Source organism: Phyllostomus hastatus, unplaced genomic scaffold, assembly GCF_019186645.2.
Source record: "Phyllostomus hastatus isolate PE091 unplaced genomic scaffold, TTU_PhHast_1.1 phas_scaffold_216, whole genome shotgun sequence".
NCBI classification, from domain to species: Eukaryota; Metazoa; Chordata; class Mammalia; order Chiroptera; family Phyllostomidae; genus Phyllostomus; species Phyllostomus hastatus.
In genome coordinates, this window is record NW_025334018.1 from 13,456,605 (window position 1) to 13,481,093 (window position 24,489).

The following is a 24,489-nucleotide window of genomic DNA, read 5'->3' on the forward strand; positions in this document are numbered from 1 at the left end:
GGGTTGTTTTTTTCTCCTTTGTTGCTTCAGGACGCTTTCATGCCAAGGAAAACTAGTAAATGTAGAGCTATAATGACTGATTAAATAGGTAATACCTTATGAGTGTAAACTCTTCTGCTTTTCAGTATTAAAATATTGCTATCTTGTCCATGTTTTTAAATAGTTGGCATAAAGGAGTAATTATAAATTTTAAGACAAGTGAAAAACTTCGCTTCTTTTTGGTCCTTTGTATAGGTTCTCCAAGGACATAAAACATTCCTGAATGATGCTTATAATTGGGAGTTTTTGATCTGGGAAACAGCTTTACTACTTTTCTTACTACGCCTGGCCTCACTGGGGTCTGAAACCAATAAGAAATACAGCAATGTTTCAATATTGCTTACGGAACAGGTATTGCCACAGCCTCGCCAGTTTCGCCCCGTGGTTACAGATGGTGTAATAAGATTCGGGCAGAAGGTTCGGGGTTGAGTTGCGGGTCTGTTGCTTTCTAGCTGTATGACTTACAAGTCACCTCGTTGCTCTGGAATTGTCTCCTTCTTGTAAAACGAGCACAGTACCTTCCCACCTACTGTCAGGATCGTTAGAATTGTGATTCAATGGATTGGAAATACTGTGTCTACTATAAACATTTTCTTATTGATGGGAATGGAGCATACTGTTACTCTCATTCTACATTAAGTATTACATGACAAGTATACTTTTCATTTAAGTATATTTAACAAGCCCCTTGAATTTCTCCTGTATCAGCCGTCAGATGCATCCAGTGTTTGGAAAACACTTGCTCTTTAGTATGTGAGTGGCTGTTAAGATTGAGAAATGTTTCTTATAAATACAGAGTAGTATAACATTTAAAAAATTTGTTTATCCATAAGTTTTAAATAAAAGCATTTGACATTATTCTTTATTTTTTGCCTTAGAATTATAGTGGAGAATTCTTCCTAGAAGGGAAAAAATAAAGAGTTAGTACTTTTCAAAAGCAGCGATCTTCTCCTATTCCATAAATCTTCAATGAAGATATTAGATTATTTGAGGGACACCAAGATGGATAAGATACTGTTTTTGAACTCAAGGAGTTTACATGTTAATTGTTATAACTAATATGAAAACTTTCATAGTTTTGATATTTAAATTGCTGTATCATTTCTTTTCTTCACCAAATGGACTGTCTTTGCCAAATGGGACTGATTGGGGTGGGGGCTGGGCTGTGACGTGTGATCCATAGAAGTAGCTGCCGGAATTTCAGAATTCACTTTTCTCGAAAATGTGACTCTTGAAATCGGTCAGATTTAATGCAGTGTGTATATATATATTTTTTCTATGACATTTATCTTAATCTCTATTCCTTCCCTTAGATTAATTTATACCTTAAGATGGAAAAAAAGCCAAATAAGAAAGAACAGCTTACTCTAGTAAACAATGTATTAAAACTGTCCACCAAATTGTTGAAAGTAAGTAACACTCTGTGACACTCTTACTGCCACTGAAACTAAGGCGATGCTTTGCTTCTTGGAAGGACCCTAGTGACACACAGGCGCTAGGCTGAGTGGGTTCCAAGTGTTACCTTCATAGGTTTGGGTTCATGACTCCATAAGGAAAAATTTCCCATTGGTCACCCAGCTTCGGGCGATACTTGATGCCTGTCCCATTTCTTTAATTACGTGATTAAAAAAATCACAACATATTGCTTGAATGCACTTTGGAAAACTCAGCTAACGGGAAAGTGGGTGAGCTCCACCCGCAGCCCTCCTGAAGGCAGCCGGTGAGCGTGGAGGAAAGGCACGGCCACGCGCAGTCCCCTCCCCCGAGACTTCAGGTTAACGGCCCAGAGTCCCTGGTGCTGAGAAACCACGCATCTCAACTTACTTCTTCCCTGTTTTCCTAGGAGCTGGACACACCGTTCCGACTCTATGGGCTGACAATGAACCCCTTGATCTACAACATCACCCGAGTAGTTATCCTTTCTGCTGTCTCGGGCGTCATCAGTGACCTTCTAGGGTTTAATATACGCGTAAGTGTGGCCGCCGCTCTGTGGCATCAGCCTTCGTGTTGAAAACTACCATGTAGAATGATTACCTTCGTTCTTCACTGTGTGTGTGTGTGTGTGTGTGTGCGCGTCTGGCGTGGAAATAACTCTCGAAGTAAAGAAAGGCATTTGGACTGGTGGTCCACAGGCTTCTCAGCCCAGGTCGTCTCCTTTTACAACAGTGCAGTATTCTGTGCTCTTGAGTTGCAGGAAAAAATCAAGTTCGAATCTCATGTCAGATTAATAGGGTGGGCTGAGTGAGGGTCTCCTCTGACCTGGGGACGTGTCCAGGGTCGGAATGAATGAAAAGCCCAAACCCACGAACTGCGGTCTGTCACTCTGGGCCCTGAGAATCCCACGCTTTTCCTCTGCGCGTCTTATGGTGGCTGTGGCCAGAGCGTCCCCTCTCGTTAAAGGGTGCTCGGTTCACGGTCCTGTAAGCGCACTCACAGACCCCACCTGTTGTGTCAGGCTAACTCATTCTGGTGATTTTCTTCTCTCAGCTGTGGAAAATCAAGTCCTAAGTGGAGCCGTGCATCTGGACCCACCCCCTTTGCTGTGTCAGCGCTCAGCCACGAGGAGGGAGCTGGCTGCCGGAGTACCGGGAGACCCCTGTGACCGGCTCCTGGCTCCCCGGCAGGGGGCCGCCCTCTGCTGAGCTCGCGGATGGGGTTTTCCTGGGGACCGGCCGTTCGGAGGGCCTGCAGGCTGCTTCCCCGGGTTTCCAACAATGTGAATGGTCAGGAGACTGGAGACTGTGTTACGGTGACACAGGGACGCTGTTCTAAGTTAGGAAATTCTTTCTGGACATTTCGGTGCTGTGACAGGTACACTTACTGGAGACGGCCTTTTGGGTACGACGCAGAAGCCCAGAGCGTGAAGCAAACCTGCCTTATTGGAAATGCGCAAATTCAGTCCTCTTCTGTGACGGTGTGTGGGACTGGCGGTGTCGTTTCTCCAGCAGAGAGATCGAACTTAAGCTATTTTAAGTTGAACTCAAATAAAAACTTTATTGGAGAACGTTAGTTTCTAGGCTTTTTCTTTTTGTCACTGAAAAAAAAACCTTTTAAGCTGAGTTTCTGTTAGACTCTGGGTAAATTTTTAATTAGGTAATAAACTGGAGGCTAATTTGGTAACTGTGCAGATGTTGGTGAAGGAGGCACGTGTATGAATGGCCATGTCACTCAGCGTGAGAAAATTAAATATCCTTGAGCTCGCCGTGCCCACCCACGGTGTGGTTTCCGCGCGGACCAGGCCGTCGGAGCTGCTTCCAGTGCCAGCAGGAGGGGAAGCTCAGACGCCTTATCCGCGGTGCAGCTTCAGGGACCCAGCCCTTGGTGTGGTCTCCAGGCCCACCGTGTCTGTGCTGAGCCGCACTGTGCCTTTCAGTAGGACTTAGCTCCTCTCACCAGCACCTCCTGTTACCGTGTCACACACGCAGGCATGTATGTGTGTCAGTGAAAACTGGGGTGGTCTACATAGAATTCTTAGTCATTGAGTTACCTGTGTTGGGGCATCTATTGAGGCAAATTGAAAACCTGAACATTTTAATAAGATTTTGTGAATTTTTAAATGTTAGAAATAGTTATTATGTATAAAAGTATATACAGGCATACCTCGTTTTATCGTACTTTGCTTTATTGCACTTCACAGATGTCGCTTTCTTAACAAATCAGAGGCAAGACCCTCGCCGGCAGGAAGATCACGGCTGGCTTCGCCGTGGCGGCCTGGCGCCGGGCCCGCGGTGTCTCCGAGGTCTGCCTGTGCTCAGGCACAACCCGGGTCCCCCACGTCCCAGTACGCAGGAGGGGCTCTGAGGTTTAAAGATGAATTTCTCAAGAGACCAGGGTGGAGGTTAGACACTTCTGGGCTCACACCGTTGGTTCTGCTTACTAGCTTCATAACCTGGGGCGAGTTGCTTAGCCTTCTTGTATCTCAGTCCCTGTTTGCTAAATGGGGCTAGGAACCACCTAACAGGGTTGTCAGAGGAGGTTGTCGTGTTAGGTTCTTAGCACTTAGAAAGCCCGCAGCAAACGTTTGTTACTGTTGTTTAAAACGCTTTAAACATCTTTCACTGACAGATTCCTAACCATGAAGACGGAACCATAGGAAGCAAGACTGCTGAACTAGAAGTGGATTACCAGAAACACCCAGCCATGCTAACTACGGCCTGAGTCTCATTTATTTATATATATATATTTTTTATCATTGTTCAACTACAGTGGTCTCCATTTTCACCTCACTGTGCCCCGCCCCCTGTCCCTGCTTCCCACCCTCAGACCTTTCCCCTTTGGCTTTGTCCATGTGTCCTTGACACATGTTCCTTGATGGCCCTTCCCCTACTTTCCTCCATTACCCTCCTCAGCCCTCCCCTCTGGTTACTGTCAGTTTGCTCTTTATTTTAGAGTTTCTGGTTTTATTTTGCTTGCTTGCTTGTTTTGTTGACTAAGTTCTACTTACAGGTGAGATCATGTATTTCTTTCATCGCCTGTCTTATTTCATGTATGTTTTTAAAGGTAAAACCCCATGCCAGTGACTTAGCCTTTGGAAGGCGCCATTCTGCACGGGCACTGCCCTGTCTCAGCAGGCGGCTCGGAGACATCGGCCGCTGCCAGCAGGAGCAGGGGCGATGCTCTCAGACCCACGGGTGCGCCCCGTGCAGGGTTCGGACGAGGACCGGAGCCTCTGTCCTCCTGCAAAACATGCTGTTCTATTTTTAAGTTGCGATTTCTGCTGAGATTGTGGCTTCTCTAGTTTAAATGGAGTATTTAAAATGGTATTTAAAATGGTATATACTCTTGTGTGTTGTTTCTGTTACAATTTTGATAGTGTATAATTGTTTTAAATTATTTTTCAGGTGGCTAAAATTATACAGGGTGAGGGAAGAGGAGCTGTTCATAGGGAAAATAGTACAGCAATGAATAATCAATAACGCAGAGTACACTTTCACGTACTCAGGACTGTCGGCGCACCTTCGCCCCACCCTGGGGGTGGGCAGGCGGAGTTGCCCCTGCCAGAGACTGGGAGTGACCCCCGACTCCCTGTCCTTCACCCTGACTCGTAGTCACCAAGACCCGAGGAACCGTCTCCTGGATGCTTTCCTAAGCAGTCAGCCCTTCCGAGCCCCCACTCCCCCACCCCCCATTTGTCAGCACCCCTGGTTGTGAAAGCAGCTCTCTGCACTGACATCTGCATGGAACCCTAGCCCCCCCAAGCCCAGTCGGTCCTCAAAAAGCTGATGTGCCTTTTCTGAACAGTCTCCTCATCTCGAATTCATTAACGGCTAACTGTGACTTTGACGATAAAAAATCCAAAGTCTGTTTAGCAAGGTGTGCAGGCTCTCCCTGTTGAGAGAGGTTTTTGATACATTTGGAACATATTTCTGCTGAGTATAAAGTGCTCACTTTACAGACGACGATGCGCTGCTTTCTGGACCGCGTGGTTTCCGAGCAGGAGGCTGCTGTCCTCCTCGAGTCTGGGCTCAGCATGTCCGGCTGCTCCTGAGGTTTTTATCAGTGAATCCGTGCAGTTTGCAATGCGTGCTGCTGTGGTTTTGTGTGTGTGTGTGTGTGCGCGCGCGTGCTGGAGGTGTGTGGTGCTTACCGGATCCGAGTTTATCGTTTTCTCAGATTGGACCAGTTTTGTCTCTAAAAAAAACTTCCCTGCATTCACCTATCACCTTCTGGGGCTCATGTAAAGTGTCACACGGATACCGGGCCGCCCGCAGCTCACCGACGCTCTACACGCTTTCCCAGTGTCTTCCTCTGCCTTTGATTTTGGATGGTTTCTATTCTGTGCCCCGCCCCCCTCCCGTTCACTAACCTGTTTTCTGCACTCATTTGCCGTTAATCCTACCCAATGCGTTTTCCCCTACAGAAGTTCGGTTATTTTTTATATCTTTCATGTCCTTAACATGCGATTTCTTTTCTCTGCCTTGTTTAACACAGTACATTTGTAATGGAGATCGTAAACAGGGACATTAACACAGCTGTCACCTGCATGTGTGTTCCGGTAAAACTTTTTAAAAAATGGGCGCGTGGCCCGCGGCTCACGGAAGCAACAGCCCTCTCCTCTGCGGCGGCTGCTGGCTGCTCTTCATCCACCTGCGCCTGCGCAGTCCTGCTCCGCCGCCCCTTTGCGACGTTGTCGTCACAGATTCTCTTTCCGTGTTGTGACTCACTACCAAGTTGCCATAGTCACACTGATTTTTGATGCCCTCGCCCCACGGAAGCTCCGCTGTCACCGTGTGGCGCCCCGTCCCGAAGCGGACACGCAGCCCCGTTTCTGTCGGGCGTCTCGGTCAGCCTGTGCTTCTGGTTCCGGGGGAGAGGCTCCTTTCGTGGGCTCCGGCCACGCAGGCCTGTGTGCTCAGTTCCTTCCCCTCCTGCTCTGGGGAAGCCTGTACTTCTCCGTCCCAACTAAGGGCCGGCTTTGCTGGACATGTTGTCCTCGGCTTGACGGTTCCTCCCTCTCAGCGCTTTGAATATTCCCTTCCACTCTCTCGTCTTGTACTGTGTCTGCAGTTAGGAAAATCGGATGGTAAGCTAATGGGGCTTCTGTTGTAGGCGGCAGTCTTGATGGTTTTGATACAATGTCTCTGGAGGAGGATTTTTGCGTCTGTATGATTGTGTGTTCTGCTGGCCGTCTCTGTTCCAAACTCCAGTGCTTTCCAGAGGGTTGGGCAGCTCTTGTCCATTATGTCTCTGAGTGGACTCTGTCCCCTCCCCCTCTCCTCCTTCTGGTGCACCCGCCACCCTGACGTGGCTCTTTCTGATGGCGTTAGGTAGTTCTCGTGGAGTTCTTCCCTTGTTTAAAAACTCTCCTCTCCCGTCCTCCTGGGTCCGTTCTAGGCTGCCGGCCTTGCACGTGCTAATTCCGTCTCCTGGCTGGTCTGATCTTTTCCTGTGCGCTCTGCTGCATCCCTCAGGTCATTCATTGAGTTTTCCAGCTCTGCAACTCGCCTAGCTCCGGTTTGGAATTCCAGTCTCTTTGGTAAAGTACGCCCTTGGTTCACAGATTCTCTTCCTGAGCTCACTGCTCTGCTCTCCTGAGCTCTCGTCTCTCACCGAGCTTCTTCACGGCTGCAATCTGGAATCTCTGTCATTAAGTCACTGGCATTGAATTTGGCCCCTGGAGACCTTTCATTTTCTTTCTGTGCTGCCTGGTACCCTGGGCATTAATGGTGTTTCATGGATTATTTCTGTGCATTTGAGGCGGCGAGCTGCTTTCTCGTGTAGACACTGCGTTGCTCTCAGCAGGCTGGTAGGTAGGCTGCTCTCCTGGTGTTGCCGCGCAGGTCTCTCCCCTCCCTGCAGGCTCTGCGTCTCCAGGGTCGCGGTGGACGGAGCAGCATCACTTCGGTAAAGGAGAGTGCCGCGTTGTCCACCCTGGGACGGTGGGTGTCCCTTCTGTGACTCACACCCCTGGGTTATGGGGCACTGCCACCATGGTGGGGGTTCGTGGCAGGTGCTGGAGAACCAGTTTTGCCAACTCCCAGCGCGCCACCTCCTCTTCACTGATGGTCACTGGCCCTGCTGGAGCTTTGGAGGTGTCGCTACTGCCTCCAGCTGGTTCTGCCAGGGTGGGCGGGACGAGGGGGGGCAAGTTTTGTGGGTCTGCTCCCCACCAGCAAGGGCTGTTGGTATGGCTTTGCTGTTTGAATCTTCCTAGCCACCTCTACTGGGGCCTCCGGGGATGGGGAAGGGGAAGGGAACTGTTTTCCTCCAGGGGACCACTGCTTTAGCCCCTCTTACAATCCGGGCGTTCTGATGTGTGCGTGGGTCTTCCAGGCACGTTCGTGCGATGAGCAGGGGCCCCTTCGTTGAGCTGCTGTTGTGAACTGAAGGGGAGAAGTGGGAGTTGTTCTCGCTCTGCCATCATGCTGACGTCCTCAGCGTTACCGTTCTTGGGGCTGGTTTTCACGGACTTCCCTCCACCCCCATGTTGGGTCTTATTTCCCTCCTCCTCTGCATGCCTGGTGACTTGCTGTTGCACGTGAGTTTTACCTTGTTGGTCTTGGGTTGTGTGTGTGTGTGCGCACGTGTGCTGTTTTGGAATGCAGTTACTTGGAAACCCTTTGATCATTTCAAGTCTTTCAAGCTTTGTCGGAGCAGCCTTTAGCCTGGGGCTGCTTGTCTTCACTGCGGAAGTGGTGTCCTCCCAAGTAAGTGTGCTGCCTGCTGTCTTGTTTGTTATGAGTTTTTCCAAATCAACAGTGGGGCCATAAACCGCTCCCGCATCAAGAACAGGCAGAGGTGCCTGCTCCTTTCTGGTGGTTCTTTCCGTGTCCTTGGGTAGGCCCTCATGCTGCCCAGTGCTCACTAAGACTTGAAAGACAAGCCCCCCCCCACCCCCCACCCCCGCACAGTTTTGGATCTGGCTCTGCAGCTCCCTCTGGTGCTCAGCCCTGCAGATTGCAGCTGACCTGGCCCACGAATTCCTGACCCTGGTCTCCAACCTAGCAAAACCAGGAGGTTTGCTTTGGGTTCCCCCTTCCTGCCCCACAGCCTGGGAACTGCGTCACAGCAGGAAGCTGGGGGAGGCACAGGGCCCCATTTATCCCACTTTCCTGTCCTGCCTGTTGTGCAGCATCCAAAACCCCTCTCAGGTGGTGGGGTTGTTTAAGGTGGAAGAATATGTTTTTCTCGCCTCGGGAAACGGAACCAAGTTCACCCAGTTGTTCAGGCCAAAGGCTTAGGGTTTACTCTCGGTGCCTCTCCTTCCTCCAGACCTGCCACCACCACCACGTCGTCATTCTGCGTTCCACGGCTCCTGGGGGCAGCCTCTTCGCCCACCCCTGGGCTGGGGTCCTGGCCCCCTGTGCCCTTCCCAGTGTTGCCTCCCCATCGGTTCTCCACAGCCACGTGAATGAGCTGAACAACGAGGACACTCCCATGATGCTGTTCCTGCTGAAACCCTTCCTGGCTTTCCTTGTGGTGGCCGTCGAGGCCGTTCGTGAGCCAGCCTGCCTCCCCTTCCAGCGTCACCCTCCCAAGACCTTCCCACCGCGCCGGCCTCCCTCGGTCCCGCTGCTGCACCGAGTTAGTCCTTGAACATGGTTTTCTAGGCGCTCCCCTGGCTGGCTTTTCAGCTGTCGGCTCCTCAGCGGGGCCTTCTCTGATGGCCGAGGGTCAGGCTGTTCACACCATGTCCTGTTTCCGCTTACACAGGGCGTGCACGCCACGGCACCTGTCCCAGCCTGTCCGCCTCGTTCATTGTCGGCTGTTTCTGTCCGTCCCCACTAGAAGGTCAGCCCCGTGAGGCAAGGACTTCTGCTGCTGTTCACACCGAAGTCCTCAGAATGCAGGAAGGTAAGTACCTGACCCTGTGTAGGTGCTTGATATGAATCTAGAGTAAGTGAAAATAGACTTTTGTGCAATTTTTTTCTGCTAGGATGGAAGAGTTTAACCGATTCTCCTGTCTTCAGGGCTTCATTTGTATCTGTATGATTCTAGGAATTTGGGGTCTTGTATTGATCCCCCAAAAGGAGTGAGATATAATATACCTCGAGAGTGTTTACCTGTGACTGAGCTACTGAACCGAAATGTAAAAGAAGTAGAACGGGCTATTCGTACATTTAACTGGAATAGTGGTAACCGCAGAAGGGTCAGAATAATACCTGTTCACTTCATTTTCTAACTTGCTGTGTCAGGGAAAGTTACCCACCCTAAAATCACCGCGCAGGGGTAACCTCAGACTTCCCGAACGTGCACATTACGGCCCATGTGCAATGGGAACACTCTGAAAAGTCGAGTAACCACGATACTTGTCTAGTTGGGGCATGGTTTTCTTGACTTTCAGAGACATGGAGAAAAATTCTCAATACCAGTATGTCAAACACAGTATAAGCTGACGGGTCTATGCTTTTATTTTTGGTTAATTGCATTTGGAGGTAAGTGGACCCAAGCGCTGTACAAATAACCTTTCAAATGGAAGAAATTCACTTGTGAAATTTTTCAGATCTACCTGCTCATAATGGACCAAATGGTTTCACTTTCTTACATAATGTACGATCTGGGATTATCAAGAAAACTTATTAAATTTATAATCCCCTCTGTACACGTTTTGGCTAGTTTAGTAATTTAAAGTGATGCTTTTCCTTTGCAGTTGCTATTGGCGCCCGTCTGGAGTAATGGGGCTTGCATCCCACTGACGAGCAATTCTTCCAGACCTTCCCTGCAGCGCGTCCTGGTCCTCCCACGGCAGACCAGGTATTACTCAAGGTAAGGAGTGGCTGTTTGTTAAGGACAGAACAGGCCTCTTGATTTGTGTGTTAACAGTTCTTGATTTTGAGGGTGGCATTGTGGAATAACACCCCCAGGACTCTCCGGATTGGGCTGAAGTGCAGCACGTGGCTGTGCCTGGTATCTCAGCATGTGCGAGAACGGTTCGGCGTTCTCCGGCAGGTGGAATTCATTCCCCATAAGCCTCTGTTCCCTTCTCACACGTCCCAAGGCTTCATGCTTGCGCAGCAACATGGAAAACCGACGCAGCTCACTGCGGCAGAGATGACAGATTTCATGCAGGAATTACGGCGTGCCGGAAACAAGCCACTGCGTTGCTGATGACCCTCCACAGCAGGACCGGCAGAGCGCCGCCTGAGTAAATGCACCCCTTCCCGTGGAGCAGCACACAGCTCGCAGGCCTTGGAGCGCAGTCGGGACACACTGCGGGCCGCGTGGCCCCTGAGGCACGTCTTCGTGCAGTCGTTAGTCGGACTGTCACACAGCTTGAGAGCTGGCTTCTTAAGCCCCGCTCTCTTTGAATATCGGGCCCATTAAACGCGAAACTCAGGTGTCCACAGGTTTAGAAGCACCTGGCTTGTTCTGCATGAGAATATCGTACTATTGAGAAATAACCAAGATAGTCTCATGAAAAAATAGAAAGCCTAGTGCTTTTCTGCGTCCAGGACTAACAAAATAGCTGACTCTGTTCAAAGGCTGCGTGATCCACAGCATTTGACGTGACTCGGTTAGAAGGCAGCGTCACGGGAGCCCAGTCCGCTCTCCCCAGTGGGACGGCGGGACAGCGCCCCAGGCCCTCTGAGCCTCTGCGGTCAGTGCGGAGAGTGTCCGGACCTCACGAAACTGTTCGCTGCCACTTTCTGCGGCCTCCGCTGTGACAGGTCTCCACTCCGAGGCTGGGGTTTTCCTCTTAGCGCTGAGTTCACGCAACGGGAGGACTTAATTTAATACCCTGAAAGTAGGAAATGAACTCTGTCTTAAAATAGGTTTTAGGCAAATTCATACCAAGAATTCAATGGAATCAAGTCAGAACACTTTGTTCTGAAATGAAGTGTAAGCTGCAGTGAGTAGAATGGCTTGAACACGACGTAGCAGAGCCCTGTGGCCTCGCGGTGCCTCGGCGTGCACCGCGCCCGTGCACAATGTCTGTCTCGCTTCAGAGCTGCGGTTCCCTGGCAGTGGAAGGAAGGGTGGGGGGAGGGCAGTGAATTCTTATGCAAAGCTACTTTCTTTACAATGAAAGGTATACAGTCTGTATTATATAACATTAAGCTGGAAATCGGTTTGAGTTAAACATCCACGGATGAGAGGATGGCTCTGCAGGTGAGGTGACCATCGTGAGAGTCGTCTTGACTGCAGGGCTGTCACTGGTCACTGGGAGGGACCCTCTGCGTGGGGGCCCCCATCCTCAGAGGACCAGCTCCAGAAGGAGAGAGCTTAACTAGGAAAGAAATGCAGGCCATGAACTGGTTTGGTTTTTGTTTCTTTAATATCTATATAAAAAATAACGAGCAATTTACAGATCTCTCTCTCTAATCAGAACTCGAGTGTGTATATAAAGGTGCTGTACAATGTACAAACATTTACAACCAGGACATCCATGTCTGCTCAGCGTTCCAAGGCCGCGTTGCTCAGTCAGTATTCAGTCAAGACAGTGACAGGGGACTTGGAAAGGAAAGAGCCACATCAGACCGACAACATATGACAGCCAAGTTGCGTCACAGTTAACAATAAAAATAGGATTTTTATCACTAATTGTGGTCTATAGGGGAAATAAATCACTTCTGTGGTAATAAACTCCTAGCATTTACCAAGCCTTCTAACTTTGCTCTATTCAAGTAGTTACAGGTGGGGGAGCACAGGACGGGGCGGCTCGTCTCTACCTACAGGGGCTGACCCGGGCTCCTGCCAGCGAGTTTCACGGTCAGACTCCGCGAGGAAGGGCCCCGGCACGCGGCCCAGGAGCAGGGTGGAACCAGGGCGACAGAACAAGTGTGGTCCAGTGCTCCCTAAACTGGTTTCACTCCGAGAGTTCCTGGATTTCTAGATGCTGCTGAATGCTGCCTCAGGAGACTGAAAAACCTGGGTCTGTTTTGCGGAGTGGAACACCGTCTCCACCTTCCAGGTGACTTTGAGAAAGCACTGGGGGACTCTGGCCACGCCCCACCGCTGGCGGACCACCACGGACCAGGAGCGGCCTGGGGACCGCTTCCTTCTCCCCGTACCTTGTCCAAAACCACCCTTTGTCGCTGATGTGTTCATTAAAGTGTATTTTATGTGTAGTCGCAGCCTCTTAAACTGCAGTCACACTCCAGGGGTGTCCTTTCTTGTTTTTAACAAAGAAAGTTAACGTAGCTAGAAAACGAAGATCTGGCCAGTGCTGCCCGTCCCCATGCCTGGCCTCACCTGCAGGGTCTGCGTCCCCTCCGGGCCCGTCCGCCTGCGACCAGAGCGGCCGGGCGGTAGACTGTGAAACCGGTCACACAAGTTAAGTCCCTCACACAGTCCGCATAATATTTTGGCTCTTAAAACATGTATTAACAACGAATGACTTAGCAGGTACAACCAAAATAGCCAGAAATAGGAATTTGGTAGTTTTTCTTCAAATAGCAACACGCACTATTTCCACATGAGCTGCTCTGAGGACATCGGGGCTGGGTCACCCGGCAGGAGGTGAACTTAATTGCTTAACAAATTATACTTCCTCCTTTTCCAACACTCAATTGTAAGTAAGCTCTGTAACAGTTATTTGAAATACCTTGCCCAGCTGAGTTAAAATACAAGACCGGAACTGTCAATATTTGACTACCTGTTTTTCTCTGCAGTGGAGAGGTCTGGGGTGTGGCGGCTTTAAACGGGACTTCGCCTGGAGCTGCGGGAAGGGACCCCGCCCCCCCAAGGGTGAGTTCCTCTCCTCCTGCGGGGACTCAAGTAGTTCTCTCCGTAAACATGCAACATGCTACTGAGAAGGTCGACTTCCAAGCCCAGCGTCATTTTCTCGTTACCGTGGAAACAGCTGAGTGGGGAGGGTAACAGACATGATGCAGCAGGTGCCTTGGCACAGCTAGAGTCCTTTGTGACCACACTGTTCACATCGACGTCCTTCATTTGTCCCGACACCCGGAGGACGGGCTGGGCGTGTCGGGTGAGGGTGACGGAGGGCAGCTGGCTGGGGACCGGGGCTGCTCTGCGAACCTGAAGGCCCTGCCTGCAGCCTCGGGAACTTGATAATCAAAATGTATTTCCGAATTTCTGGGGGGAAACGTCGCTTTTTCTTTTTTGTAAGGAGAGGTCACGACCTGTTTTCCTTCGTTTTCTACTGAGAATCACTGCCGTTTCTCCACCACCCCAGTCACGCCCGAGGCCCTGCCGGCGCTGGGCACCTTCCAGGGCCCCGGGGTGATGGGCGGCTTCCTGGCCGGAGAGCCCCGCTCGGGCTGCGCCCCGCCGCCGCCACGCTCCCGGCTCCTGTCGGCCACCTCGCCTTCTCCCTGGTCGGCTTCGAGTGCGTTCGGGGCCGCTCGCTCTCTGCTCGTCTCTCCTAAGGGGGCCCTCTTTCCCTTTTCACTTTCGGGTGCTCCTCTGCTCACGAAGTTACTCGCCGGGGACCTCTCATCCATTCGCTTGCTCTTCTCCTCCGGGGACCGCGGCCTCTGCTTTGTGTCTTTCCTGCCGACACCCGGCCGTCCCCTCCCGTCCGCTGTCTGCTGGGCACCCCCACGAGCCCCGCCCCCCGGGGCCCGTCGGCCCTCCACCTCGGGGGCTGCGGCTTCAGCGTTGGGCTGGTCCTGCTGGTCCTGCCACCCTTCCGCTCTCGGCTGCTTCTTTGGGCTGGAGGAGCGTCCCCGGCCCCTGCTGGCGCGACCCTGGCCGGAGCCCGCCGCAGCGCTGCCCGGGCAGCTCTTCGCCTCCCCTTTCCTAGGGCTGGGCGAGCGCTCTCGGGGTCTCCTTTTGGGGTCGTTTTTGGGAGGGCCTGGAGTCTTTTCTAAATGTTCCTCTGTGTAGCGACCGGCTGACTTTTTGGGACTAGCGGACCTGCCTCTTTGGGCAACACCGTTTTCTACTTGTAAGAGATGCTTCTTGTCACTGTGCCCGTGGCTGCCGGGGGCATCCCTTTTACTCCCATCTTTCTGCAGAAGAGGCTGGCGCTTCATCTCAGACTGGTTTAAAGTGCCCTTCTTTTCAGGCCCCACGTCCTTGAATTCTTCCGCCTTTTCACACACCCGCGCTCTGGCGGAGGCTTCCTCGGTTCCTGGCACGCGGGGCGGCTCCTCACACACGGACGCAGAGTGAGAAGGGGGGGGAAACGGTGGCTGTTCGTCGTAAATCACGTTTGAAGATGAGGGTTGAGTGATATCCCAGTGACCTAAGGAGAAGGGATTTGAGTGGAGCATTGTTAAGCTTTAGAATTGTGAGCAAGGAGCGAGAAGTTTCAAGCTTTGACAGCTATTTTAATTGTACTGATTGCTTCAACAGTATGAGTATCTTATAGTTTATGTATGTTTGGGTGTCACTCTATAAAGGCAGATGCATACAGACAGCTATATTTGTATGCAAAGGAGAGGTGGTTTATATACACATGAAGTAACAGTACTCATTTTTTCTAATTACTTATGTACAATTAGTAATAGATGGTGTGTAAATTCTTTGTAAGTAGTAAAGCCCAGTAAAACTTAAAATGAGACCAAATTACCTGGTCCAAGAAGCTTACTAATTTAGGTCTTATCAGGGCACGTAGCTTAAGGACATGCCAAAATCACTCGTAAAGGAGACCAACTTCTGTTGACCAGAATGAGGTTCATGGGCATTTGTAAGTAATTTTCTTGCTTTAAGTGGTCAAATTTAACGTCAAAAGGAAACGGAAAAGTGCAGGAGATAGAGTTAGATGTATTTAATAGCATCATTTTTAATTAAAAAGAAAAAAGAGAAGGAAGTGATTACAAGACATGCAGATTTACCAAGTCTTTTTAAGGAAAGACCAAGAAAAGCCCTGAAAGCCTTAGTGCTGCTCAGGTTTCACGTAGGAGCACAGACCGGAAGGAGCCAGACCTGAAGGAGGAAGAGAAAAAGCCTAGGACTATGTAAAAAAAAAACCACAGCGCAGTTACAGCAAAGGCATCGCCGGGGTCGGGTGATTCACAAGCAGGTGGTGGCAGGGAATGCAGTCAGAGAATTACAGGCTGGAAGGGGACGGAACCAGAGGGGACCAGTACTGAGTGGTGTGACACCTTGTCTCTAGACTAGTGCACTCAGTTTAAAAATAGTGATCTTCAATCCTGGGACAGTTCAAAAACAGTGAAACCAAGCAAGGTCAAGTGCAAGGTCAGTACGGGAGTGCGGACAGGGACTGTAGCGCCGTTTTGCACGAGCACTCACAAAGGCCTGGCGTTCTTACTCGACTCGCTAAGAGAAGCATACCTTACTGTATGAAAAAATGAGATTTCAAATGTTTCTCATGCATTTAATTCATTTGCCTCTAACATCCTTGTTTTTTACAGGCACATTTCTCTATGAAACCACCTGGGTTTTTCTACTGAAATTAGCTCGACATACTCCATTCCAGCAAAAGTCCTGCCTACAGCAATGCATTCTGTTATATTATTTTTAGCTAATAAAAACTGTGCTATGTAACTAGCTTTAGATAGCTCTGGTGTTCACCTTTGACATAGCTGGAAAAACATCCCCTCCAAAGACGTAGCTCCTCCCCTGCTGCTGACCCCTCCCTAACCGTCTCTTCACTTTGTAGCTGCAGGTGGGCTACTCACCGTGGTCGGGTATCAAGCCAGTTCCTGGCCTCAGAAGAAGAAGAACTTTATTCCCACCGGCCTGAATGAGCTCGATTGCGCGGGTGTGTGTGATGCCTTGGGTGGGTTCTCCGTTGATTTCCACAATCTGGTCGCCCACCTAGATAGGGCACATTCACGGGAACAGTGTGGGACCACGTGTCTGCCGTCAGGTTTTGCTTTTGTCAACCTAGAGCTGCCCACTGTTGCCGAGAGCCTCTTTGATGTGTAAAATACTTAACGTGTGCGCAGTGCTGTCAGGCTAGAGTCGAGATGCGGACAGATGGCAGCCACAGGAAGAGAAAACGTCCAGCTTTGTTTACTTACTCTATAAAAACGCTCCAGGGGAGAATGTTGTGTGACTAGTAAGCAGGATCTGAGTATCTTGAAATCAAGAGCCAAATGAAATATTCATATTCATAGATTAAATCTCTGAAAAAATTCATCCTGGAGAATATAGTAATATGAATCCTTACTAAAAATCTAATAACTACCTCATACTTCATTACTTTAGTGTGAAACAATTTTCCTAAAAAATAATAAAAAAACCCTAGTGATTAGAAGAAGATGCCTCAGTACCATTTGTATTTACTAGAAATGTGGTCTGTTATTTTAAAAGACAGTGTGGATGAGTCAAGTATAATGTTTGCAAAGGGCCTGATTAAAGATAATGATGGTAGTGATTTGATTCCAGATTTGAAAACATACTTCAGGGTGACAAGCAACTGAAGGGTGTGGCTTCAAAACCAAACTGAAATGAAAATTACTGAAATCCCAAAAAGTAGCTCAGACACGTACACGAGCTCACGGACACTGTCCAGAAGCAGCAGGCGAGGACGCGGTGACTGTCTAACGCAGGTGGGTGGGACGAGCCTGTGTCCTCACAAGCGCAGCGGCGGGACCCTGGGCTCCTGTGGTGTGTCGGTCCCTCCCTCCCGGGGTCACGGGGGCAGTTCCATGAGATGGGACATGACAACACACTGAGCAGAAACCAGATCTATTTTCTGGTTTCCCCCCAATTTTTAAAGTGTATCAGTATGAATAAGAATTAATAGTGTATCAGTATGAATAAGAATTAATAGTAGACTGTACAAGGTAAAAAAATTTCAAGTGAACTAATGGTGTGTTCTGTTGCACAGTTATGAAAAAATGAGCATCTCACCTGAACAAACAAAATCAGTGGATTTAACATTTAAACGGGACACCTTCACAAAGATGATAATAGAATAAGGAAAAGTAATAAACATTTTAAAAAAGGCCTTATACCCAGATTTCCTTTTATACCCAGATTTCCTTTAAGTGACTGAAAAATTTTTGCGAGGAACTACAGATGACAAATTAGCACTAGATATATAATCCTGCTGATAATTACAAAAAAGGAAATTAGATAGTATTGGAAGCCTGCTTTAAGTATATCTTGTAAAACTATAGTTAATTTCAATCACTTTTTTGGCTTAAATTCACTGTCTAAACCTTATACATCTGTTTTAGCCCAACGAAGAAATTACAATAAAACTTGTAATTGAGCAGATCTGCCACCAGGTGTCAGGTTTGTTTAAGGTTAAAACTAGAGTGGGCGGAGAGACAGCTGCGGCCTCCACTGCACAAGGCTAAGGGAAAAAAACGGCACCTCTGAGATGCAGCATGCAAACAATCTTTTCAAACTTTGTTACTTCAGAATTTTTAAATGTGGTAATAAGATGGGGAACTTATCCTTTGGTAAACAGGGCAACTTCACGTTCGGGTTTGTCTGACAAAATCTGGGGACCCAGGGAGGGAGGGAGACGAAGGGCAGAAAACCAAGAGCAGCGGACCCGCAAGGAGAAGGGACAGGGGAAGCTCGGGCCCCTTTGCGGCCGCGGTCTCCCAGTTTGTAAACTGCCCACTCAGAATGTGTTACGGTCACACAGTAGCATTTCCACCCCGTTGCTCACGCTGCCTCCCAGCCTGCGAGGTGCCAGGGGACCCCAAGGGGCCTGGAGGACGACAGGCCTGGGTCACACCGCGGCCGCACAGGTGAGCGAACCCAGCAGGCGCCCAGGGCTCCCGAGCCCGGGGCGTTAAGTCTGGGAGTGGGGACGAGGGCGCCTCCCTCCTGGTTCTCGAGAGGCTGACGCGGACGGGTGTGACAGCGAGGGGCCCGCAGAGCGCGGCCTCCGGTGTCTTCCAAGCCCCGGTCTGCTCCGTGTGAGCCCTGTCAGTCCCACGCTGTTCCTTCCTGTGAACTCCCCCACTCAGCTCACCCCTCACTACCTTGGCCGAGAACCTTCCCTTCTCCGCCCTGAATCTTGAGCAGATTTAAGGATCAGCCTAAGACTCACTAAATTAAAAACCCTCTCTGTGACTCTCAGCACCCTTCCCATCTATATTGCAAGTTAGCATTTTTGTTTGAGTGAATTGCATTGTTTCACATAACCCAAATCCTACCTACTCAGTAATAAGTTCTGGAAGCTAATCTTTTTTTTTTTTTTTCTTAAGATTTTATTTATTTATTTTCAGAGAGGGAAGGGAGGAGAGAGAGAGAGAGAGAGAGAGAGAAACATCAATGTGCGGTTGCTGGGGGTTATGGCCTGCAACCCAGGAATGTACCCTGGCTGGGAATCGAACCTGCGACACTTTGGTTCGCAGTCCGCGCTCAATCCACTGAGCTACACCAGCCAGGGCTTGAAGCTAATCTTAAATACGGAAAATAGCTCTCCCTGGCTGGTGTAGCTCAGTGGATTGAGCACGGGCTGCGAACCAAAGCGTCGCAGGTTCAATTCCCAGTCAGGGCACATGCCTGGGTTGCAGGCCATGGCCCCCAGCAATCGCACATTGATGTTTCTCTCTCTTTCTCCCTCCCTTCCCTCTCTAAAAATAAATCTTTAAAAAAAAAGAAAAGGAAAAATAACTCGTTAGCTAGAAGTATTCTTCATCTATTCTAGTCTTTGAACCAACCCTACGGAGTGCCTGCTGTGACCATTTAAGGCACCGCACCGGGGGCCGGAGGTGCTGGAGTGGTGGGACGGCCGCGGTGCAGCACGGCAGACCGAGAGGAGAGGAGAAAGGACACCCGCGGGCGAGCGTCTGCCGCTCACCTTTCAGCCGTGGGAGGTCTCGTTTCTCGGATCCAAGAGCTTTCCACGCTCCCTCCCATCAACTCTGTCCACGAGTTCCCGCCCTGCAGCCCAGACCGGCGGTGGAGAAAGAAGCCGACTCACGTGGATCCGGCCGTCCTTGAGGGCGGGCCCGTCCTCGGCCAGGCGCAGGATGAACAGCCCCATGTTGTACTCCTTGCCCCCTCGGAGGCTGAACCCGAAGCCCCGGGGGCCCCTCTCCAGCTCCACCGGGTAGCAGCCCAGGCTCTGGAGAGGAGCGAGGAAAACAAGTGTTCACAGCCTGCTCGCTCTGTGGCGTGAGGGGGAACTGCTGTCACAGCTGGGCATACAGGTCGTGCCCCCGACAGACAGCTGTGCGTCGTGGGGAAGGAGTGGGCCTCTGGCTGAGGGGCTGGGTGACTTTGCAGATGTGACCAACTCCGTAGATTGCACTGCCCGCCTTCTCTACCGGTCGGTTGGTCAGTGGGACCGCAGGGGAACAGAGTTTGGGACGTGCCTACTTTAGGCGGATGTTGACTGATTCTCCTGGCCGGCGGTGTGGGACCCAAAGCCGAAAGAGCCCAGCCCCGCGCTGACGGACTGAGGCGGTGCTCTGAGTCCTCGGCCAGGGGTTCCAGCTCCTTCAGCTGCGGAGCAGACTTTCCTGTTACTCTGCATGCTCTCCCAGGAGCTAACAGAATGCCCCCGCCACACACACACAGTAGGTCCTCAGGAATGATTAATTTCAGGAACAAATTGATCTAATTTGTAGTAAAAATCCACCAGTGCCAGTGATTCACCAATGAAGAAAGCAGACAGCCTGCACGGGGGTGTTCGTACCTGACTGTGCCGCCCGCCAACCACGGAGATGACCGCAGTGTCCGGCTGGGCGAGGTGCTTGTGGTCGGACCACGAGTGTCGGTAGGAAGCGGGGGCGTCTTTCCCCAGCTCGCCTTCCAGGGCACTTCTGCAAGACAGAAACCAGGGCCTCCCTGAGCTGAGCACGTGAAAAACAGGCTAAAAGTAAGGGCAGATCAATCTCATTTCCCTTAAAAGCTGGACCTGGCCATTCTCCCCTAGACAAAGTGTCGCAGAGGCGGACCAGCTCCAGACCCAGAGAGGCGAGGCGAACCTGGCCGTCCCTCCAGCAGGACCTCGGGTCGGGCAGCACCCTGCGCCCCGTCTCTTGTCGGGGTGCCTCCGGGCATTTCCATCGGGCAGAACTGCACTTGGCACCCGGAGGCAGCACTAGCCGACCTCCGTGCTTGTGCGGTGCCAGCACCCGTGGAGAGAGGCTGTGTGGAATTCTAGAAACCCAGGTTTTATTTTATGGCCAGCACTTTCAACGAGAGAGAAATAGGTGCGAATACTGCTCTGTTTTGCTCAGGTCGTCGGAGAGGACAGCAGTCTTTTCGGGCTGCGGCTTCCTTCCAACCCCCCGCCCATCGGGCATGGTGATGGGAACACCAGGCTGTTCCCGGGTGGGCGGGGCACACAGATGGGAGGGTGCTGAGGGAGCGGAGGGGATGGGGAAGGCATCTGAAGGTGGAAAGTCTGCACAAGGTCCTCATTCGGACCTCAGCAGTTGGCTTCTGCATCACGCTGGGGCGAAGGGGTGGGGGTGGGGGTGGGGAGTGGGAGATGAGGAGAAGCACAGCCCCACCTGTCCCCAGGCATGTGGTTGGCCTGAGACTGTCCCACCGGCCTGTGCTGCAGGGCTGGGCTCTGCCTGGCTGAGTTGGTTCCCGACGGCGGGCCGTGGTGCTCTGCTGGAATGAGAGAGCAGTAGACGTGAGAATGTGCGCGTAAAAACGGGGAGGCCGGGCAGGTCTAGGAAAATGAGATGCTAACAAATGGTGGCCGCTGCCCCGACTTCAGCGGCTGCAGCTCGAGTGCGCCTCCCGGCTGCCTGGAAGGGAAGGGGACACCCCCGCCCCCTGCCTGGGTTTTGACTGATGCTGAGGTTGGACGAGAAGAGCAGTCCTGTGCTCACTCCACACTCTCCCCTCCTCTCCTTTCGTCGGGCCACCCAGACGACAGGGCGGGAACACACACACCGAGGAGCAGCACCAGGCACACTCCCTGTCACCGTGAACCACGAGGTGACAGGCCTCTGGAACACTGGCTCAGGGGCCGCCTGCATGTCCCACTCACGCACTGGAACCTGCCTCTTCGATGTGGGGGCAGTCACCTCGCCTGACGTGGAACCCAACAAGCAGCGTACGAAAAATCCCGAGAGCTGACAGATGTTTGTAAAGATTTCCCTGCTTCGGTTTTCTAAGAGCACGGATGCAGGTGAAAGAAATGTAGCACGTGTTTCAGTATCTTTTGCAACAGCTCCGGTTGTGCTGTTTTTGGCGGCAGATTGGGAAGCACAGCATCGAGGGCCGGACCGCGAGTCGGGGGGGGGGGCAGTCACGGGACTCCAGGCTGCCAGACTCCTGTTTCTGACACTGGCGCTTTCCGACTCCTCCTGTCCAAATGCAGACGCCGGGTACGCAGGCACCAGAGAGCCGGAGCGCAGCTGGGCCCCTGGGACCAGGAGCCCCGCCCGCCCGACGCCCTCGTTCCCTGGCTGCGCCGCCTGAGCCAGCCACTGACGTTCTCTGCGCTTCCCGTCTCCGTCTACGGGGAGTGCGGGCTCCCTCGTGGGGTCACGGTGAGCCGTCAGTGAGCTCAGAAAGCACACGATGAGAACACATCCACGATGGAAACATTTCTGTTACAACCGTCGTCACTGTTAGCATCATCATCAAAACAGTAAACTCTCATTTGGGGCCACATTTCTCTTCAAGTGTACATTCTGAATTATTTACCTCACTTAGCAAAAACGCTAGCGGTGGATGCCACTTTTAGATGGGGACACGTGGAAACGGACATGAACTGAGCCCCGGAATACGACGGAGATCGAGACCAGCGTTAAGGACAAGGGACGTGAGTGTCCAGGAAGCAGCTTCTACTGAGGAAGCCGAGACTTCAGGCCTTACGACTTGCGCTACTACTTTATGGCTTAGGTTAAGTTTCTCTTCAAAGTTCTTGGGCCTAAAAACATAGATGAAATTATATTCAACACGTTCTTGCAGCTGGGCTAGAGAGCGCTCTGCGAACACGGGAAGGTGGTGGGAAGCGGGGGCAGGAGGGGAAGGCGTGCGGCCCAGCGGCCGGGGTCGCGTCTGCCGGGATTCAGTGCGCAGGCGCCGACGCACGTGGACACGCAGGCCGGGCTGCTCCAGGCGGGGGGGCCTGAGGGTCATCTCCCCTCTTCAGAGCCGCAAGTCCCCGGAAGAGGGGACTGTGAACTTCTGTGGGGGCGGGGGGGGGGGTAGGCGTGGCCTGCAAACTTGTTCGTTGCTGTTTCATATCGCCACCACGAAGGCCATTTTCCTGATCAGCTCGGCTGGTTCCCATTGTCAACCTCCTCGCCGGTCTCCTCGCCGGTGGCCTGGCCCCAGGCTCATCTCCGTTCTGCTTCCTGGACTCCAGACGTGAACCGAAACATCACTGCCTTGCCTAAAAATCTGCTAACTTTTTATTGCTCATCAGATACTGTTTCGACTTGTGACCTGGGCACGCCTGCCTTTCCGCTTCATCTCCTGTTTGAAACGGCCCCTCTCGGTGAAGCGCCACCTGGCTCCTGAGGCACAGTTTTCCCTGCGGTTAACACCTAGTGCGGCGAGGCGCGCACCGGCCCTCCTCCTGCGGACTGAACTCCCGGGCGGCCGGAACCACACCTGTTCACCTCGGGCTGTATCCCAGGACGGCTTCCGGCTTCCGGCTTCCGCCTTTGCTTGCTGGGTGTGTCCATTTCAGGCTCACTGCAGGGGTGAAATCTCCTCTGCCATCGGAAATTCACGGCTACCCTTCAGGGAATGGAAATCATTCCATCTACCCACAAGATGAATGGGAGACTCCTGTACCTTTGCACAAGTTCAATGCAGATAATTTTTCGGCTTCACTAGCCTGGCTAGAGGGAGGGGCGTGAAACTTCAGGGCAGCAAAAATATGCTGGTCACTTTCAAGTTCCCCTCCGCCTGCACCCGAGGGTGCGAGACGCCACGGCGGGGGGAGGGCACCGCCAGTTGGTGCTGCTCTCTCAGTTCCGTGGTCTTCACGGTCCTCTTCAAGGCTACGTCACACTTTCTGTCATCACTCTTCTTTCAGTTGTAGTCATCCAACTTATTTGTGTTAAAAGCTGTTCTACATCTCAAAGTTAAATATTTACTCCAAATGTCAAACAGGCTTTTGTTCTCTCTGAATTTTATCTGAAATTTCTTCAGCGAGTAAAGCAAGGGGTTAGGAAGCCCTAGTCTTCAATGACAGTGGGATTTTTTCTGGAGTTTCTGTATGTAGCTACTGAACAAAAAGCGTATTATCACCAGAAAATAAACGCAAACTCCTGTAGTTCAACTCTAAGCAACACACAGTGTACTGGGCGTCACCTTTGCCAAGAATAAATACCCTGTGGGAGAACTTCTAGAACTCTGGTAAAGGACAAAGGGAGACCCCCAGATACTGGAATTTATTTTTAAAAAATTCTGTATTCTTACATGTTTAAATTTCGGTCACCTTCAAAGTACTCTCCATTTGATGCAATACATCTAACAAGGCTTTTTTTCCACTGCTCAGAACAGTTTTTAAACGTGTCAATTTTGATGCCTTTTAGTGCTTCTGCCATTTTTTTGTTTCGCCTCTTCTGCATCATCAGCAAGCCGTTTCCATTTGAGGACTTTTTTCATCTTGGAAACAAAAGTCGCTCAGGGTGAGATTGGGTGAATAGGGTGGGTGGGGCACGAGGGTCATGCTGTTTTTGGTCAAAAACTGCTGAACACTCAGCGTGGTGTGGGCAGGTGCACTCGTAAACCACCCATCATGAAATGGGCAAATGTGTTGAGTCTTCAAAAAAAATTCACTGAAGCGGAATGCAGCCTCTCACAACAACGCCAGCTGGTACAGTGATATAGATGGGTTCCTAGAACACTCACCTAGTGGGGGAGGCCTGTACTACAAGGGGCCTGCCCTCCAGAAGATAATTCCAGTTTTTCTGGGGTCCCCTCTCATAAAAGATCTGAATAATTGGAGACATCCACGCTCTAGGGTAGAATGACAATATTTAAACATATGAATTTCCCCCAAGTTACTGTATATTCAATATATTCCAACAAAGACTGCACTTGGACTTTTTTTGAAGAGTATAATTGCTCTAAAAGTTTATATGAAAGTTTCTGCAAACCCTCCCCCACTCCAAATAGATTGGATGTTGATGAAAGACTTGCCTGAAAAGATACTAGGATACACCACAAAGTTAAAGATTAAAAATACACACACACACACTTTAAAAATATTAGACGTAAGTTAGCCCAAGA

General features: G+C 51.0%; 2 protein-coding genes across 6 annotated transcripts in view; one reads left to right on the forward strand and one right to left on the reverse strand.

Moving 5' to 3' along the window:
* The window catches only part of PHTF1 (putative homeodomain transcription factor 1), a 44,640-nt gene extending 41,605 nt beyond the window's left edge, over window positions 1-3,035 (forward strand). For all 3 annotated transcript variants that reach the window (XM_045816638.1, XM_045816640.1, XM_045816641.1), the window contains 4 exons: window positions 235-390; window positions 1,353-1,448; window positions 1,883-2,008; window positions 2,527-3,035. In XM_045816638.1, the coding sequence (XP_045672594.1) occupies window positions 235-390; window positions 1,353-1,448; window positions 1,883-2,008; window positions 2,527-2,547 (399 nt within the window). In that variant the 3' untranslated portion in view covers window positions 2,548-3,035. The remainder of the gene's footprint in view (window positions 1-234; window positions 391-1,352; window positions 1,449-1,882; window positions 2,009-2,526) is intronic.
* An 8,701-nt stretch (window positions 3,036-11,736) lies between these two features.
* Window positions 11,737-24,489, reverse strand: part of MAGI3 (membrane associated guanylate kinase, WW and PDZ domain containing 3) — a 177,589-nt gene continuing 164,836 nt past the window's right edge. Inside the window, exons 17-22 of one of the 3 annotated variants that reach the window (XM_045816464.1) lie at window positions 20,790-20,892; window positions 19,967-20,093; window positions 19,250-19,393; window positions 16,032-16,170; window positions 15,225-15,315; window positions 14,537-14,632 (exon numbers count right to left, since the gene is read on the reverse strand). In XM_045816464.1, coding sequence (XP_045672420.1) covers window positions 15,266-15,315; window positions 16,032-16,170; window positions 19,250-19,393; window positions 19,967-20,093; window positions 20,790-20,892 — 563 coding nt within the window. In that variant the 3' untranslated portion in view covers window positions 14,537-14,632; window positions 15,225-15,265. Of the gene's footprint in view, window positions 14,633-15,224; window positions 15,316-16,031; window positions 16,171-19,249; window positions 19,394-19,966; window positions 20,094-20,789; window positions 20,896-24,489 lie in introns of all 3 variants that reach the window. The other 2 variants (XM_045816463.1, XM_045816462.1) reach the window with 2 other exon arrangements.